This window comes from Branchiostoma belcheri, unplaced genomic scaffold (genome assembly GCF_001625305.1).
Source record: "Branchiostoma belcheri isolate BF01 breed outbred unplaced genomic scaffold, Haploidv18h27 scaffold6, whole genome shotgun sequence".
Taxonomy (NCBI): Eukaryota; Metazoa; Chordata; class Leptocardii; order Amphioxiformes; family Branchiostomatidae; genus Branchiostoma; species Branchiostoma belcheri.
In genome coordinates, this window is record NW_017804242.1 from 1,732,162 (window position 1) to 1,752,036 (window position 19,875).

Here is a 19,875-nt window from a genome sequence, read left to right on the forward strand (position 1 = left end):
GGCATAGTTCTGTCTCTAGAGTCAAGACCTTTTACGAGCTCGGCTCTGAATTCCCCTAGAGGATAATCGCCTACTTTTCTTGACTTGTCAAATGTGAAGGGTGAAATACATGTGTGTGTATTAGTCAGCATTCGGGGGATAAGAAGTTTATGAAATGGTTGTTTGATATTAGCATAGTTCCGTCTCTAGAGCCACGATCCTCATCTTAACGAGCTCGGCTCTGAATTCTCCTAGAGGAGAAGTCGCTTACTTTTCTTAAAGAGGTTATAGGGCGTATAACCTCCTTGTTTTTCTTAAGTGTGAAGGGTGAAATAGAAACCTAACAAATATGTCTTAGTCAGCATCTAGAGATGAATTCCAAGGCCTTAGCCACGGGCGCACGAATCTTGAATAACCCGTAAGTCAGGATAACCACCTAACCAAACAAAGGTGTCAGGCACGGGCGGGCGTGTCGTTCTGTCTAACGCCGTCTCCCGTGCCAGATTCACGGCCTAGTATAAGAAACGATGAAAACCACAGGATCAGGCTATCATGTAACTACTCTCCAAGCAGAGGTTTGAGTTTTAGCTTATTTTAGGCGTGTTTTTAGGCTTTTTATCGGGCTTTCTTTCATGCACTGGTCAGGCTGTTTTACGTCAACGTATCTTTTTTGCACTGGTATCTTTTTCACGGATTGGCTTAAAAAGATATCAGTGCAAAAAAAGAAAGCCCGATAAAAAAGCCTAAAACGCACCAATAATACGCCAAAGCCCAAACCTCTGCTTGGAGAGTACTAGTAATCACGTAACGTCTTGTTTTCCTCAGTCCCCCTCGAGTCGCGGAGTTGTGGAGGAATCCCGCGAGGCTTTTCAGGAGACATCGCCACATCGATCACGTTTGGTGTGACTCTGCCGTGTGAGGACCTTTAAACCTCCGTCCCATCCGTTCTGTGATCCGGAGCGTTTATTAAACAGCAGCATTAATGACGGAGTTTTTTGTTTGAAGTTGCGAAGGTGGCACGTTGTCATGCAAATTCCTGGAGGGATGAGAGTGAGAGTGGGTCGACAAAAGCGAGAGTGATTAGTGACCGTTCAGTAAGGGATTATCATTTTTCGTCTGTATATACCATGGAAGCCCAGCTGGCGAGACGAGGAAGCGTTTTGGGGATCTCTTCTCAGAGAAGTGGTGCGTAACAGAACGCCGTTTGTGTGTGTTGTGTGGTCTCCCGTATTAACGCTCCGTCCTTTATACTTTCGACGCTAGCTATAGCAGCCGTTCCCGGGTACCCGCGGTTCAAAAGCAACAAGTTTGGTATTTGGGCCAGCTGACAAATGTTACCGCGCGCCCGCGCTTGGCCGGGATTCAACTCTCGCCTTCAAGATCGCCGACAGGGAGCTGAAAGTAACCCGGTCGTCTGAATTTTCCTACCCAGAGGCGGCTGAGAACTTGACAGCAGCCAGTCAGAAGTCCCCCTGGTGAAGACCGCGTGAGGAGAGAAAAGAATGATTGTTGTGGATTGTTCCACACGAGTTTTACTACCAAAGGTGACTTCTAGAGAAGAGATTCGTCGTGGACAGAACTGATGCTATGCTCTCTCCGCGCCGTGAGACTCAGGAGGCCCTACCTGGCTGGTCACCAGACGCGACGTGCTTAGGCGGGAAGTTGGTCAGACGACGGGCTTTCTCGAGAGCGTCCGTACTATGATGAGACGAGCATGTAGGCGGCACGGGCTCGGACTGGTTTGCAAGGCGCTGAAGGCGCTGCTGGCCTCTGCTGCTCTGCTCCTGGTGTACACCTACGCCGCGGACTACAGGAAAGGCGCCGCGCCGCACCACCATGCGCGTCGGGTCAAATTCGCCGCCTTGCCCGTGGACGAGAGGTACATCAAGGAGCGCCTGGACCCCGAGCCGACGCGCGGGCTGGACTCGCGGGTACGTGCGGCCATGCAGCTCGCCTCGACCCGCCGGAGCCGCGATAGGAACGCGTCACCGGTCAGCAGGGGCGCGTGGTTGGCATACGCGTCCCCGCGAGCACAGAAGGCCAAGTTCGCGAGAGCCGCCAACTCGGGGGTCGGAGGACGGGCGGGAAACAATACGCGTCTGGACCGGGCGCGCTCGGGAGATTCGCAGTTCAGAGAGTCGCAAAGGGCGCGAGTACCGAAGCGCTGGTCTCTGCTACTGAACAATAGCAACAGGAACAACAACAATGCTGTCGGAAATAATCGAGAGAACGATAATGGGAATATAGGAGTACAACAAGCCACACCGGGGCCCCAGGCGCTGGGAGAACTGGGTCAGGGGGTGGTGCTGAGAAACCTGTCCCCGGAAGATCGCAGGCGGTTGGAGGAAGGTTACAAGAAGTACGCCTTCAACGAGTTCGCCAGCAGCAAGATAGCTCTCACCAGGACCATTCCAGACGGCAGGCACTGGCTGTGAGTACCGTGCACTACTAGAAATCTTTGTTGACACAATAAAAGTACAGCGATTTTCTAAGGGTCTTATAGAGTTACATAGTCATTACATACAATTGGATGCAAATGAACCAACATACAAGTGTATGGATGAATGAACGTATTGACGGCATGCATATGCATTGGCTTTGAGTATCGCCCACCACAAATCTTTATTGACACAACAAAAGTACAGCGACTTTCGTAAGGTCTTCTACAACTATACAAACAAACACGTGGATACAATGAACTAACAAGGATATGGATAAATCAACATGTAGAGTTTAACGTATCGTTTGCACAACATGCTCTAAGGTCTAAACATTCTTTGATGTAGTTTCCTATAATTTGTACACAGTAAAGGTTATCGACTAGAGTTTGACTGATTTTGCTTCTAGGATGGGGCGAAATAGATTCTTTTGAACAAGCGGAAAGAAATGTCAACAGCTTTGAGCCATGCTTCTGTTTTCGTTCTGATAGTATTTCCTTCCGTACTGAGAACCCAGCGAGGTTCCCATGTGAGAACAGGGTGACCTGTCAGGGCAGATAAACACTGACCTACATCTACAGAAGCTGGACGCGTGATTAGATACAATAGCAACGGGCAACGTTTTCATGGCGTCAACTTACACGGCAGTTTCCTCTCCTTATCAATATATCAATCAATATCAAATTATCAATTAACCAACCAACCAACCAACCAACTAACCATCCATCCATCCATCCATCCATCCATCCATCCATCCATCCATCCATCCATCCATCCAAACAATCAGTTAACTTTATTGGTTGACGTTTTAATATTTACAAATTTCAACAATCGAGATCTTGTGCTTCAACGTCATAGTTACTCTCCTCTTAACTTAAGGAAATTAGTGTCAAGAGGTCGAAGATGGAAACTTGTTTTTCTGAACCCCAGTATGAATCTCTCCCAGTCTCTCTCCCCCTTTCCCCCCTCTCTCTTCCTCTCTCTCTCCCTCCCTCTCTCCCCTCACTCCCCCTTTCCCTCTCTCTCTTCCTCTCTCTCTCCCTCCCTCCCTCTCTCCCTCTCTTTCTCTCACTCTCTCTCTCCCCTCTTTCTCTGTGTTAATGATTGCTAGTATTTAACTACAGACGTATTTAAATGATTATTGCTCTCCTCATACAGAATAATTGTCACATTTTATCATCGTGACATTTCAAGCAAAATATGTATCATGCCATCACTGTTATAATGTCCTGTTAGGGTAGTTAGGGTAATAATAGAACAGTGATATGTTAGTCTGTCGTTGTCTCGCGTGCAGAGCGACCTGAGTCTAAGTGTCGACAAGTGTCCGCAGCAATACACCAGACGCCTTTGTTTTATCAGGCCGTTCCCCACGTCCAGCGTTACGGCATAGCTGTCTGTATTTAGAAGCCTCCCCGATATCACTGCAAAAACAGCTGGCGGTGAAAGGGAAATATTTGCACAAAGAATTTTGATGATGCCTGAACCGTGACCGTGGTCTCAGTGTGAGCAGCACGCGAGTCTTACTGTGTTTCACGGCGCTCGGGCTGCCCGTCTGCCGCCTGACCCTGGATAAGCCCTCGCACCACCTCTCATACTTACAGAACGTACACATTGATCTGTGGACGGTTAAACAGTTTACTCAGGTTGCCTGTTGCTTCCCGGGGAATGAAAATACTGAGATAGAGCCGAGAAACACAGCTAGACTTACATTGTACACACACACCGTTTTTCCAACAGAGACATCGACCGCTGAGCGAACCAAACATTTGACTGATCACTCAATGAACTTCATACCATGAAATAAAATAAAATAAAGAACAATTTTAACGTCTTGCAGTATTGCATCGCATGCCTAAGGGTTACACAAATCCAATGTTGATCCCTGCACAGTCTGGTGTGCGCGGTGGTCGTGTGAAGATGAGAGTAGAAGTGCGCAAATAGGTCAATCATTTGCACAGATGTACGTACAATGTAGAGATGTGATCTGCATCGTTTGAAAAATAGATATATATCATGTGCGTTCCTGTAAGGATATACATCATACATAAATGACACTAGTGAAATTGTCATCATCTATTTTGTAATAGGCTATGACTTGCCCAAACTACTAGTGAAATTCATAATGTCCCACATTCTGTTTCTATTGTATGTATATAGCTATAGGCGTAACCGTAGTTGTAACATTAATGTAAGTGTATGGAAATCTAGTCTACAGACAGTCAGACAGACAGATAGACAGAAAGACCCGTACGACTTCGACATTGAATCCGGTACAGAATTATATGCAGACAGAGCGGTCTTCAACCCCCTGCTTGACTGTGAACTGAATGGAAAAAAAAAGTAATCTTTGATCCTTATTGCTGCAATTTTCCACGGCAATGCCTTTAACGTCACCCCGTGCCAAACAGTAACTGCATCACCGCACGTAAAACGGAGAATCCCGTCGTAAATAATCCCGAACGTGCCCCGATGCCGCGTCTGTGTCCCCTCCGCCGGCTGAATGAACATCGGGTGTAATGGGAAACATATCGGGCCGGGCCAAAAGGTGATTGGGGCACTAGGTGCCATCCGCCAGGGCAGGAGCGTGTTTGGTAACCTGACTCAGGGCACAGATACGTATCGACATCTTTACTACCGGCTAAGTATTCCTCAAGTGTTTGGCCAAGTGTTGAACTATCTACTGTATTCTTGGAATGTTAACGTCACCCACTAGTGACGGTGTGTGCAAAACATTACGTGAGCTGCTTGCTGCAGGGACGAGAAATCAGTGTACTGCAAATCTTGAAATGTTCGTGGAGGTTTTTATTTTACAAGTTTAAGCTGTAAGGACATTAGCAGTCCCTAGAGTGGTAATTATTTTCATAATGACCTCACTTTGTTTATTTTTGGTTGTTATGCACCTTTTTTTGGCGGGGGGGGGGTATCTTACATCGCCATCACAGGCCACACTAGGGCGTTGCACTGCCCTATACAATATGTCATGTTGCAAGGGGTTCTGTCTAGTATATGGCCTGAGAAGTAGAAGTGCCCTCTTCGCCACCAATTCACAAAACCGCGAAATTAATGTGTACAGCACTAAAAAATCGTTGGAGTTGCAGGTATCTGACTCCGTCTGTGACGTTGCAAAGTTAGCAGACCAAACAGGGCTAACTCGCGGGGGGGGGGGGGGGTCCGGAGGGTACTGGTGTTCTTAGGGTCATGTTGACCCTGGTGCTGACGAGCTGGTCTGTGTAGGTCCTGGTTCACAGTCTGGCATCACTCATGCTTTATTCTTGGCAACGTAAAACTACGTTTGCGAGTTTTACACTTCCCCAAAGCACCCCCAGGCTCCCAGGGTCCGGCCGCAAACCGGCGTGTCACCAGCTGAATCACTACTACCAGCTGCCGAGGAAAGAAATTACGACGTCGTAATCCGAAACAGAGTCTTTATTGACTTAGAGCGAATGTCTGCTCTAGGAATGCACCCAGGTAGATTTTCAGGCTTTTTTGTTCACACCTGTATGATATATCCCGTATTGTTGACTTTAAGGATGAAGGTATTACGGTAGATTACCATATTTCACATCGATCACGTTCCCTGGGCGCAGGCACGAACTTGAGCTTCCCACAACAGGCGCACACGTACACGTACTACCATCGCGATGTTCCGCAAATAACTTGACCTTCGCTTAACTCCTTATTGGCATGATGCAACCATGTTTGACAGGGAGCACATGTTTCCGGTTTGAGCCAGACTATCATCCACGGATCGTCTTCACAGTTCACGGGCGGAGAAGAACGCCTGCGTTTGAAAAGGGTGGCGACTTGGCAGCTCGCGTGAAAGAGAATATATCTCTTCATTTCGTCGCAGCGACGACCCCTCGAACCCGAACGCGCTGCTCATCTTCAGATGATTATTATTCTCATCTGGAGAGTAAACGGACACATTGTCTGCGTTTGAAGGGTGACGACTTGGCATATCATATTAAGAGCAATATATCTCTTAATTTTATCGCAACGATGGCCCTTTGAACCCGAACGTAACCCTCCTCAAATGATTATTTCTCCCATCTAACGTTACAAAGTAAACGAACACGTTGTCTGCGCTTGAAGGGTGACGACTTGGCAGATCATATTAAGAAGAATATATCTCTTAATTTTATCGCAGTGACGACCCTTTGAACCCGAACGTACTACGAGTTTGACTGACCTCAAAGATATGATTATTGTTACCATATGCAGAGTAAACGAACAGACTATGTGCATTTGAAGGGTTACGAGTTGACATATCATATTAAGAAGACTATATCTTTTAATTTTATTGCAGTGACGACCCTTTGAACCCGAACGTACTGCAAGTTGGACTGTACTCAAAGATGATTATTTTACAGAGCAAACGGACACATTGCGTATGGATGATGACGACTTGACATATCATATTAAGAGGAATATATCTCTTAATTTTATCGCAGTGACGACCCTTTGAACCCGAACGTACTGCAAGTTGGACTGTACTCAAAGATGATCATTTTACAGAGTAAACGGACACATTGCGTATGGATGATGACGACTTGACATATCATATTAAGAGGAATATATCTCTTAATGTTATCCTGACGACGACCCTTTGACCCAACCTTCACCCTAACGTTTCAGCCATGTCAGACTGAGAAAAACGCTGAGACTCCGCAGAACGGATAATCCTGGTGGTTTTCTGATCGTTACATTTTATTAATTTATGGGCCTTTTATCATATATATTGACAGGACTGCCTATTCCCCCAGCCACAAGGCTAGTACACAGACAATTAAAGAAACTCAGGTCTAACTGAAGGGTGTCTATTCTGACTCCATGGTAAGATTTCCTCCTTCGGGACATGTTGACCCTTGGAGCCAATAAGTTAGCCTGTATACTGGCCCTGGCAATAGTCTGGCACCGAGGCTAACACCCCCTCCCCCCGAATCTCGCTCATATTATAGAGGGAAACACACAAAACGGTGTGTGTGTGTTAGGGGGTGGGGGGTATGGAGGTGACGTAGAGATGCCTTAATAACATTGGGACGAAAACGTTGAACTTGATCCTGATGATGATGAACTTCTTAGGGTCTAACTATGGACTAGTCTGCGTACTTTGGCCCCGGGAACAGTCTTCTCAGGGTCTGACGGCCTGTGTGTGCAGTCGCGGGCAACTTGGCGACCCTGTGAACAGTCTGGCATCCAGGCTAAGGACACACACCCAACTAAAACGCCGAGAACGCCGAGGTGGTGTCTGAGTATCAATCATGTCGTCAGCGCGGACGGACGCCAGTCCCCGGGGAGGAATGTGTGGTTGTCGTTAGCAGGCGATCCGGCCTTCCTCCTGGCACACACGGACGCTTCCAGTCAGTCTGCCCGTTAGAAAAACTAAGCAGGCACGTTTTCGCGACGTTTCACCAAGATCAGCGCGCGTGAAGGCTTCCGCTGTCTCAGGAGAGATGCCGGAGACATTTCCTGGGCCCGCTCCAGCCAGAAGAGTGAAGGAACGGGCCGCCTATAGCGACAGTCTGGCATCTTATCAACACTACGAAGGGATATTTTGAATAAATAAAGTTCTTTATTCACAGCCATTTGATGACCGTCTGCGTCTGTCACCTTCTTTGCATCGTCAGGATTTCTACGTGTAGCTAGAACATTGCAATTGCTGTAAACCAATGATTAGCCAAGAATGTTATTGCAATGTCACAACCCAGGCTATTGTTTACGTTAGCACATTATAGAAAAATATTCATCAAATCACAGTGACTGGTTCACTGTGTACTGAAGCTAGGTGTTACTGGGATAATTTGTATCGTGCCCTCGCCTCTATACGTCATGAAGGATGAAGGCACCCTTTCCACCAGACGGCGATCGCTGAGCGACCGTAGAGCGACCAAAATTGAATCTGGGACGACCCGTGACTTCATGATTGAAATATGACACACAGAGACGATTTAAAAGACGGTAAAACAAACAAAACGCGAAAAAATCGTAATTTTGAACGAACTGTCAAATCTCTGTTCGTTAAGTTCATGGTCGCAGCCTCTGGTGAAAAGACAGTGTAAGTACTACCAAGGAGGTAAAAGCACTAGAACCTCATTGGTACTTCCATTACTTCCATCAAGTTAACAATTTACTTGCACGCAGTAAACTGATTCTGTGACCCATGTGTGTGCAGGCTTTTAGCCCAACATTTTTCTATGCCATGCGTTAAAGAAAACAACAACGTGCTCTCAGGAAAATGTATCTACGTACCACGGCGATGTATTTTCTTAGCTGACTTTCTTAGCTGTGTTCTGTGGGTGTAATGGTTAGGTGGTTAGATATACAATTTGACTTTGTCCTTGACCTGGAAAGAAAAACTTCGTCCAAATCGTTAATCAACTGTATAAAAAGGATGCTTTTCCGGACAGTATTTTTACAGCTTATATATTGCTTATATTTTACAGCTTATATGCATACATTTTATATTTTACATATATGTGTGTGAAACAACAACCATCTATGTTGTTTATTAGTCTGTATTGTAAATGTAATGCGATTTCCTGCACTTCTATCCTATTGAGCTTCCTATTTTGTTCGTGTTTCGAAATTTCTTCATCTTCCAATCACAAGTAGCAATAAAACGATAGGCGTTTAGGATTATAGCAGGGGGGGGGGCTAGATTTCGTCATTCCTCTCACACTTAGTTTTGTTTGTTATCCATTTATTCTTCGTTCCTCAACTTTGTGCAAATATGTAAATATGTATAACAAAACGTAACAAATAAAATAATTTCAAAAACAATAAAAGAACTCTCTTTACCCTGACAGCAATCGAAGCGTCTGAAACTCTGCTTTAGTCCAGTTAATTGATTAGATTAAGATATATAAGATTTGGACTGACGTCTCGATCGACTGAATGGAGTGCCTTCTTTATCTGTATCTTTATAGCCGGTATAATCGCTCTTCGGCGTACCACACCAGCTTCGCAGGGTCTATCTCTAGCTCTATATACACTGGCTTACTGATTTTTTTCTTCAACCTCCCACAGGTGCAAGAGCAAGGAGTATGACGTCAGTCGTCTGCCGGCCGTCAGCGTCATCATCTGTTTCCATAACGAGGCTTGGTCCACCCTGATGCGGACGGTCCACAGCGTGCTGACCACGACTCCGGCCGACCTGCTGACCGAGGTCATCATGGTGGACGACGACAGTCAGTATGGTAGGTGCGAATAAGATTTATCCGCCCGTCCCACTGTCAGGACCTTCCCATGACTTTGCTCCCGGTCACTCTCCAACCAAGGTCGGCACTAGGTAGTGTCCACCAGACTCCTTTGCAGGCTGAATAAATAGTAGAAAGAGGCCTAAAAAGGAGATTTAGTTGGCCAGAGGAGTTGGTCGGCCGGAGAGGGTCCATTTGCCTGCACGTGCAGCCTGCAAAGGAGTCTGTTGGAGACTAGGTATAGTGGGTTGGTCGTAGCCTGGAATCCACCCTATCATCATTTCAAGTTCTAGCTCCAGTGTGCTCCTTTGATCGCATCCAATCACGCAGAATATAGCTTCCCAGACTTTGATTTTTCAAAATTTATGGTAGACTGGCGCAGACGTTTGCAACCTCTTCGACCAACTCCCAGCCACAGATTACCTTGCTTACAGCCCATTGTTATCTTTCAAAGATATGTCACAGCTTTCTGCTATCTGAAATCCGTGTCTTGGCCTTTTAGTTGATATCATGTGATGGATACGCACAGGTTCGTATGACATTGAAAACTTGAACGACTTCCAAACAATAGTTTAAAACATTTGTCCGCTTGCGAAAATACTTTTTGACCACAAGCCAAATATAGCAACTTTATGTAAATCCCGTTTAATCCTCAACAAATCAAACTTTTAAACTGCACAACAATCGTACTACTAGTAAGTAAAACGTATGGCATCTCCTGCTAATATTGAAGAAACTTACAATATGAGGCTAGTCTACCTTACGCTAGACTAAGCAGTGTGGGATGAGAATGTGTTTAACAATAATTGGTTGAGGTTCTAGTCTTTACACATTTTAAAAAGATCGTCCTATATGTAGTAGATGTTATTTGTAACGTTTGATCTATCAAGATGACAGAGTAAAAGCTTTTTTTTTGTATCTCATTAGTCTCATAGGTCTCTTTTACTGTAAAGTTATTTTATGATTGTTAACCAGTACGCACCTTGTCTTTTAGCCTATGTTTGTATAATTGATTTTGATGAATTAGTAATAGTTTTAGTTAGACATAAGATTTGTATCATGCCCTAATTCAGCCAGATAAGGCTGCTGCAACGGTATGTCTGAGCACGTGTTGCAAATAAACCAGTCATCATCATCATCATCATCATCATCATAAACTGGATGTCTAACCTTCATCGACGTACCTTCCACAGCTCACCTGAAGACCCAGCTGACTGAGTACGTGTCGGGTCTGCCCAAGGTGAAGCTGATCCGGACCCAGAAGCGGGAGGGTCTGATCCGGGCCCGGCTGATGGGAGCGTCACACGCACGGGCAGACGTGCTGGTGTTCTTAGACTCTCACTGCGAGTGCAATATAGGTAGGACGGGCACTTCCCTACCCCATTTTAGACCAGAATAAAACCCGCTCACGTGGGTTCTTTAACGTGCTTGAGGTGTGTCTCTTCTCAAACACGGGGCCTCCATTTTAACGTCCCATCCGATAAGACGCCCCTAACCGAAGCTAGGTACTCGTTTTCACCTGAGTGAAGTGAGGAAAGTCGTGTTAAGTGCCTTTCCCTTAGGGTACAACGTCGGGGCGCATGTTCGGACTTGTTCGGGTACGAACCCTGGTCTCCCCGTTTCATAGTCCAGTGATCTACCACTACACCACACGACGCCACTTCTGATGATTCGTAATCTCCAAGCAGATCCTAGGGCGGCAAGGCAGTATCCATTGCCCTGAGGCCTGTACATGTACAGGACATAGGGCACTGCCCACCGTCTGATACTAGTTACTACCAATAGGTAGGAGAGCTTGGAGCTGAATGCTTTGTTGGGCGGGGAATAGTTCCCAAGACCTACTTTGAGCACTGGCGTACAATGAACAGGGTACGTGAGTCTACTATCCCAGTAAAGTTTCAGGCTTCGGCTTACTTTGGACTTTTTACTTTGGCGTTTTATCAGGTTTTCTTTTTTTTTGCACTGGGAAGCAAAACCACGGACACATCCTGGAATTAGTCCTACATTCTTCTTAAACAAAAACGAACAGATCTAGAATGAACTGACGTAGAATGTTCGTTTCAGGATGGTTGGAGCCTCTCTTGGACCGCATCGTACAAAACCGGAGTCACGTGGTCACGCCTGTCATCGATGTCATTGATTTCAAAACATTCGAATATCGCCATCTTGCAATCATACAGGTAACTTTGCAATAATTGCCGTATCAAAGAACGTAGATTTGCCTCAGGCACGGTCCTGGATATTTGTACTGTTAAACGCTCTTTTTGAAAGGCTGTCTGTATGGGATTACTTTGTATTTTGAAAGACAGCTCTCGCCAGACACAAGTTCAAACTCATCTTTGCAGCTTTGTTTATAAGTATTTATTGAAATACTATCAAGCAACCACCTGTTTGCACGTACAACAATGGGTGGACATTTGTTTGCATCCTCGGTTACATTCAATACTGACTTGCGCTCCTTTTGTTCTACCTTGCAGAGAGGAGGTTTCGACTGGAGACTCATCTTCCGGTGGGAGAAAATCCCCGCCAGTTACGAGAAGAGGAGAGGACTGTCCGTCGACCCGATATTGTAAGTAACGACTTCGTCCAGAGCAGATGTTTACTGCTTCCCACTTCCCAACTGTTTCTCTTGTCCTGGGGTAAGTCATTTAATACAGGTTTTCCCTAGAGCTATCGTAGAGTGGAACTGCCACCAAGTACAGTATACGTAGGGCCATCATCACTGCAACTCTTGCAGCTAGATGTGCAAAGGTTAGGTGTGACAGGTCGTTCGGTGTAATTCAGCCAGCTGCCGCCGGGCTGCGTGTCTGCGAAGCTGGTATGTTACGCCAAGGGGCGGTTATACCGGCAATGCAAATACATTTGATAGAAAGGCTAACGGAACACATATTCGCTGGTTACCGTTTTTCTAAAGCACCATAAGGAAGTTCATTTCACTTCTGTCCGTATTTGCCGCAGATCGCCCACCATGGCAGGCGGCCTGTTCGCCATCGACAAGCAGTACTTCCAGCACCTGGGCCTGTACGACACCGGCATGGAGATATGGGGAGGGGAGAACCTAGAACTGTCTTTCAGGGTAACATTTCGAGCTTCTCTTTGTCTTAATGAAAATTAAACCAACTCGAGGAATATATTCATCAGCTATCTGACTCAAGTGCTGTATAGACAAGTGTTTTTTTTCGCATGTGTGACCTCAACATTGGGGCAAAGTTCATTGGAAGTCGGTACCGCCCCCCGTCCCGGTTGAAAGATTGTTGGGGTGTTGGTGTGCCCTGATGTAGATTCTTTCACTCCTGTCACAATATAGTAGCCGGGGAGCGGATCTTGGGTAGCGGACGAAAGATAAGGCTGACACTCAGGCTAACAATACAGTGGATTAAGTGTCCAGAATATTGATCCCTTTCAGAGAGACGGTGAGGCCCGGAGACTCAATGTGAATGAGATTCGGTCGAAAATCAAATTCCTTGAGTTGGAGATTAGTTGCCAACTCAGATGAACTTTCTTGCTAACTTCGTTTGTTCTTGTTATCCTCAACTTAGGCGAAGCATGCCACTTTCCAATTAGCTAGTAGTGCAATGTGGCTTTGCTATTAAAGTAGGGCTAGTGTTTTAAGTTTCTAGTACCATGTATGTTGTAGAATATAGTATAATGTTAGAAGTAGATATAGTCTCACATACCACTGTATTTTCTTTCTATGTTGTTTGTAGCTGCAATTAGCCCTCGGGCATGTATTTGCAATAAACCTTCTTTAAAGAATCACAGTGTTTTTAGCCAAGCGCACCTACTAAGTGTGCTGGGTTCTTGTATGTGCCCACAGATCTGGCAGTGTGGCGGCACGCTGGAGATCATGCCGTGTTCTCGCGTGGGTCACGTGTTCCGCCAGCGCTTCCCGTACCAGACCAGCACGGAGGTCTCGACCCGGAACCTGATGAGGGTGGCGGAGGTTTGGATGGACCAATACAAGGAGTACTTCTACCAAATCAGACATATCAAAAAGGTATATTTCTATTAGCTAACGCACGCATACACACTTACGCACACACTGACGCGCACACACACACACACACACACACACACACACACACACACACACACACACACACACACACACACACACACACACACACACACAAACACACACACACACACACACGCGCACACACGTACAAACACACACACACACACACGCACACACACACACACACACACACACACACACACACACACACACACACACACACACACACACACACACACACACACACACACACACACATACGTACGCACGCACGCACGCACGCACGCACGCACACACGCGCGCGCACACACACACACACACACACACACACACACACACACACACACACACACACACACACACACACACACACACACACACACACACACACAATGACATAACTGGTGCAAAGGAATAATCAGAAAGACCGGCTGGAAAGGTACGCTGTCAGCAAAAGGCTTATGCTTAGGTAAAACATTCCTTTGCCCGTGGTGATAGTAACCAGGCTGGCTGGAACGTAGTGTATACGTAGCTGTTCACTGAATACGTGAACTTCTTCAACTTCTATCTTCCAATTTAACGGTTTCTGCAACTATTGAAATCGGTTCATCACCTCTGACACATTCTTGTGGGACACCTTTCACGGTATCCGTGTTGCCATGGTAACGCACTTGACCTTGTCCTTGTCTGTGTGTCGTCCTTACAGAAGTCCTTTGGTGACGTCACAGAGCGGCAGGAGTTGAGAAGGCGGTTGAAGTGCCGGGACTTCCACTGGTATCTCAACACCGTCTACCCGGAACTCAAGTTTCCAAAAGGACTCGGCGTCTTACAACAATGACAGAGCTGAACAGCAAAGTTCTTTCTATCACAACCATATATTTTTCAAGCCAACGTTTCGATAACCTTCTATCATCTTCATCAGGGCAATACTGACTGGTTTAGTGTCAGTGCACAGTAAACCAGTCAGTATTGCCCTGATGAAGATGACAGAAGGTTATCGAAACGTTGGCTTGAAAAATAAATGGTTGTGATAGAAAGAACTTTTCTATTCAGTCGTTTACCAACCTGATGAAATTATTTACGGGTGAATGACAGAGCTTTTATTAAATAAATGTGCTTCCCGATCGAGCTATTATATATTGAGATCGATAGAGACAATTCTGACGAGCGCTGCTATTGTGCAACATTTTTTTTTATGGGAGGAGACTGGATATATTATATGAGAGGGAGGACGCTTGTTCATCACTGGGGGAGTGTGCGACAACTAGTAGTATCTGCTTCTAGAGTCGATTGGGCGTCAGAAGGATGATCGGATGAGAAACAGCGATTTACCGGTTTCAAGGTGTGAAAGATGTGGGTTAGCTTGAGGAGCTTCAGTGAGTCCAGTCTACAAGTGGATGGATTCTTTGCTGTAGAGTCCTCTGGTACTCCGGACCCAGAATGATCCCGTACATCACAAAAAGGCGCCTAGAAGCGAATAAAAGGTCGGAACCGGTAAATCGTTGAGTCTCAGCCGTCATCCTTCTGGCGCCCGATCGACTTGTAGTACAAAGTAACTTCTGATAGAAAAATGTGCTATACACCAAAGACACGGCAGAGGGCGCTTTTGTCAGCATTCTGCAAGCTTCCGCCTAACCGTTAGCGCCGCTTGCGGGAAAGTATCACACCGCACACTTAGAACTACAGGATCAGTGACAACATCTCTGGATGGAGGCCAGGTTTTTAAGGAAAGGAAACTGGAAAAGGGATCGTTCAGTTGTCCCTTCCACACGTTCAACGTCAACGAATGTTTTGGTGATTAAAATGTTTAGATATTCATAGAATGAGTGATGTGACATGAGTGTTATCAATTACATGCTACAGATATTTGTAGTGCAGTCAAACCTATACAAGTGACCACCTCTTCACAAGGATTTTTATATCACACCCGGGCCGCGATAACGTTCGATAACGGGTTCCAGACCGGGCCGTACGTTACGGTACGGCCCGGTCGGGAACCCGTTATCGAACGCTTCTATGGCTTCCATAAAACGATTCGAACACGTTTTTCCCTAACCGCGTGTGCCCCTTTCGAAAATTCGAATACAGAATCCGGACGTTGGAACTGATGTTGTTGCATTTGAGGGTTTAGGGGCACCAACTTTTGGCTCATCTTGCATTGAAAGGCGCGTTTTCTTGGGTGGGTATGATATAAATAAAATACAACACGGTGTATTTCGCATCGCCCTCGGTCCCGGCCCTCCCGCGAGTCGGATCGCCCTCCGGCCTGCGGCCGTCGGGCGATCCGACCCGCGGTCGGGCCGATACCTCGGGCGATACGGAATACCCCGTGTTGTATATATAGAATACAATCGTTTTATGGAAGCCATGGAAGCGTTCGATAACGGGTTCCGGACCGGGCCGTACCGTAACGTACGGCCCGGTCTGGAACCCGTTATCGAACGTTATCGCGGCCCGGGTATGATATAATAACGTATATAACGTTATATACAGTCAAACCTGTACTAGTGACCACCTCTACATATTATAAAGGACCACCTGACCATTGATATACAGTCAAACCTGTGCCCACCTCTACATAAAGACTACCTGTCCAGTGTGACCACTTGTCAACACAGGCATTACGAAACCAGTCCACGGAGAGTCTTTTTAGTGACCACCTGATCACATAGATCAGATGTTCCCGGTCCCCTGAGTAATCTTCTTACACAGTTTCGACTGAAGTTTCCTCTTTGTCGGGAAAACAAAAGCCTGGATAAAATCAAAACATGTTTTTGTGGCGGCCTACTTTTCTTACAAGATGAAAGTGAGTTTCTTTCTAACGCCACGCAGCAACACCCTGTAGGCGGTACCGAGCTCTAATTTGAGCCCCGCTGCGACCATTAGCGGTCCCCGGTAGTCCCCGGCCCGGCACAGCGGGCGGAACCAGCAGCCCTGTGGACGTATTAGAGCTTCTCTCCGGTCCCTTATGAAGTGTATAAGGCATCATTAACAACTCACAGGTCTACTTAATCTACTGGTAGCTGCAAATTGGCCAGGCAGTATCCATTTGCCACCCGAAGCTGGCTAAAAAAAGATCAGGACAAGAAAGAAAAGGCCGATAAAAACAAGCTTACGTAAAAAAAATCTAAGCCCCTGCATGGAGAGTTCGGTCTACTTATTACCCTCCATGAAAATGGGGGTACTGTTTTTACTCCGTTTCATGTTTGGTCTGATATCTGAAGATCGGTGAGAAGGAACTGTACGATATTTGGCAGATTGATGGATGGGGCCTTGGAGATTGTGTAGGTTGACTTTGAGCCCCTGGTGATTGACCTTGGTACTGCAGTTTAATTTTTTTATTCTGTTGTTTTCGCGTTATGGACTGTTTGTGCGATATTAAGGTAGCATGTAGTTGTTATTACCATGGTTTAGTGGTTTAAATTTGGGTCCCCTAGCTGTTTGCGTTTGATATTTACAAAATGTTTAATGTTGGACTTTTTGTGTTGAATGTTTGGAAAATCTGGGGGATGGTTTGGTATGATTTTTGGTATGTGGGTAGTTGTTGAGTCTCTTTGTGTTTTGGAGTGCATTAGCAGGTTGTCGCATATTTTTATTGCTTAATTTAAAAGGATTTTCACTTTTTCACCCCTACTTCATAATAGGATGGTCTGTTTGACCCAAAAGTTGGGACAGAGTGTTTTTGTTTATACCTCCTGCCGGCAGGTCAGACCCAGGCAGCCCTATCTATTTTTACCCCTACACAGAGACTGCAGGAAAATAAATCTTGTTTGTCTGGTCTGCAGGTCATTTGCCTGTCTGGTCATTGACCTACATGTACAGGCAAATGTAGCCTGGGTACCATCCCCAGTAGTATATTCGCAAACTCTATAACAGTTATGGAGTTTGCGAATATACTACTGGGGATGGTACCCAGGCTAAGGCAAATGACCTGCTGGCCATCAAAGTAAACAAACCATGGTAACAAGACACTAAACGCCTGCACATGACAGCTTGATAAATACAAAGTGCCATCACAAATCATTCTGCTGATAAAAACAAAGTTTGACTCATAATATCTCTATTGAAATACACCAAAAGATTACAAAATAACAAGCTATTTCATGGAGGGATGATGTCTACGACTTCTCCTTGTTTATTTCTTACTTCCCTTAATGCTAGTTTGTTTGTTCGGTCCGTCAGGGCGGACACAACCTACAATCTTGTGGTCTGATTAGAGCTTTTTCTCCGGTCCTTAATGAGGCCTCATATCGGTTGTTTGCCATTCTTGACAGGTAGGGCAACGACCTATCGGACTAGCAAATCAACCTACTCTACTAAGCTTGCCGTTTACTCTTTTGAGCCGGGACCATCTGCTCAGAGATTACCGGTTTAAAAGCTATAGAAAGTAGTGAAACCTGAAACCCTCCTCCACCCTGGCTCAGTGTAGCTGTGTTTCTTTTACCGACTCAGAGTGAGGACATCACACGGATGCCCTCACGCCTTCTCATCCTCTTTTCATCCCACAGCTAGGAATTAAGTTAGGTTCCTGTCCATAAGACAGGGATCGCCACCATTGAGCGATCAAATTTCGGTTTTTGTGACCCTCGAGTTTATAATCGAAATATAGTGCACGATACAAAGGTAACGTTATGATTTGAAAGACAACAAGATTCCTGCTTTGTTCATTCACACAGCGGTCTGTCCAATGCTTTATCTCTCAGCGACCGGAATCCCACGTTGAAATGTGGTTCTGGCATCGTGCTACTAACTCTTCAAGGGCCGTACAAACTCCAAGCAGATTCCTTTCGGTGGCAAGACAGTATCCATTTGATAGCCAGAGGAGTTTGGCTAATGGATACTGTCTTGCCACCGAAAGGAATCTGCTGGAGATTAAGCCGTACAAATTTAAAACTCCTCTGGCCAATGATGCATACTGTCTTGCCACCGAAAAGGATCTGCTTGGAGATTACGTTTCGACTGATTTGCGGTGGCTAATGGTCACTGTTTGGTGAGTAGCGTAAAAGGATCTGCTTGGAGATTATCAAAACGTACAAAGGCTATTAACACCCAATTTGGCCCCAAATGAACTGTGCTTGTCAGCCACTTCGGTGGCATTGCAGCTGTAGGATCTGCTTGGAGATAAACTCTTCATTGGCCTTGCTTGAATGATCTGAAACATTGATCCATGGGATAAGGGTTCTTGACCTGAAAAAGTCGCTCAAGACATACATTAGCGTTTTATGCCATACGTCAAAGAATGCTTTATTAGTTGGTGGCGCCATGTTTCACAATTAAATCTGAAGCTGTTAGCGTCAGAATGAAGTGAGGAAGGTTCTATCATTAGTTCGTCACCTGCGTCTATTTGGGGAGATTACCGGTTCATATTGTAGGCGCCTTGTGTTCTAACGTAACCCCTGCATTCGTGGGTTAAACATAGCAACAGAAAACGTGCACAGGAAGACAGAATATGCTATTCTCTATCATGTACCAGACTGCCATGGGCTGCTGAAAAATAGAAATTGGCCAAACGGACTAATAACATGCAGAAGAGTAAGCTTCTGCCAAGGGAGTACACTTTACAATCCAAGTGGGCGCAAAGTGCACTGCTATGGACATCTCATTCCCCTGTCATGTTATTCAGTCCATTTGGCTATCTACCAGCATGTTGTTGTAGTCTTGTCTTTCTGACACGACGCACGGAAAGCTTCAGTAAGCCTGGTACTCTCCAAGCTCATTTTTGAGTGGCTCGACTTAACCTGACTCTTTTTAAGCGGCCGGTGTTCTAAAAGTAACAGTTGCCGCCCCAGGGGTAGCAGAGAGAGCTTGCGTGAACGCACAATTCTTGAGGCATTTTTATTGGGTTTTATCTTGGAGAGTCAACACATGCCTCCAAAGCCCCGAGCGCTTCAGTGAGCTTCCATAGAGGCAGCGATCAAAAATTTTACACATTGGTGTCAAGGGAAAATGGGACCTTAAAGGTTCACAGTGATTTGTTTGAAGTCATCTGTATAATGTAATAACGCACTCACGTTTCATAACATGTTTACAAGCGTAGCGAACATCGACCCTTTGACATTAACACATCACGACTCCCAATCTGTTCAGTGGCAATTTCCCGCGCTACATGAAGAAGTCATTAAAGCTGATACACGTGTAGACTGTCAAAGTCATTCACCCAAAGCTTAATTCGTTTACAGGAAGTCGCAGGAGTGACTCTTCCAATTTTCCAACCTGATAATTCTCTTCTAAGCAATCAACAATC

At 45.7% G+C, this 19,875-nt stretch overlaps 1 protein-coding gene across 1 annotated transcript; it reads left to right on the top strand.

The window, feature by feature from the left end:
* Nucleotides 1–1,000: 1,000 nt before the first annotated feature.
* LOC109482370 (polypeptide N-acetylgalactosaminyltransferase 4-like) lies at nt 1,001–14,513 on the top strand. The gene is made up of 8 exons (XM_019785066.1): nt 1,001–2,410; nt 9,444–9,613; nt 10,807–10,971; nt 11,678–11,793; nt 12,091–12,182; nt 12,572–12,689; nt 13,431–13,610; nt 14,338–14,513. The coding sequence occupies exons 1-8, from the start codon at nt 1,680–1,682 to the stop codon at nt 14,467–14,469; spliced, it is 1,704 nt and encodes a 567-aa protein (XP_019640625.1). The 5' UTR covers nt 1,001–1,679; the 3' UTR covers nt 14,470–14,513.
* The last annotated feature ends 5,362 nt before the right edge of the window (nt 14,514–19,875 follow it).

Excerpts from the sequence above, each read along its gene's own strand:
- LOC109482370 (XM_019785066.1), top strand. The coding sequence starts at position 1,680 with ATGATGAGACGAGCATGTAGGCGGCACGGGCTCGGACTGGTTTGCAAG. Across the intron at positions 9,614-10,806 it reads GGACGACGACAGTCAGTATG|CTCACCTGAAGACCCAGCTG; the intron begins GTAGGTGCGAAT and ends TACCTTCCACAG. Across the intron at positions 11,794-12,090 it reads GCCATCTTGCAATCATACAG|AGAGGAGGTTTCGACTGGAG; the intron begins GTAACTTTGCAA and ends TCTACCTTGCAG.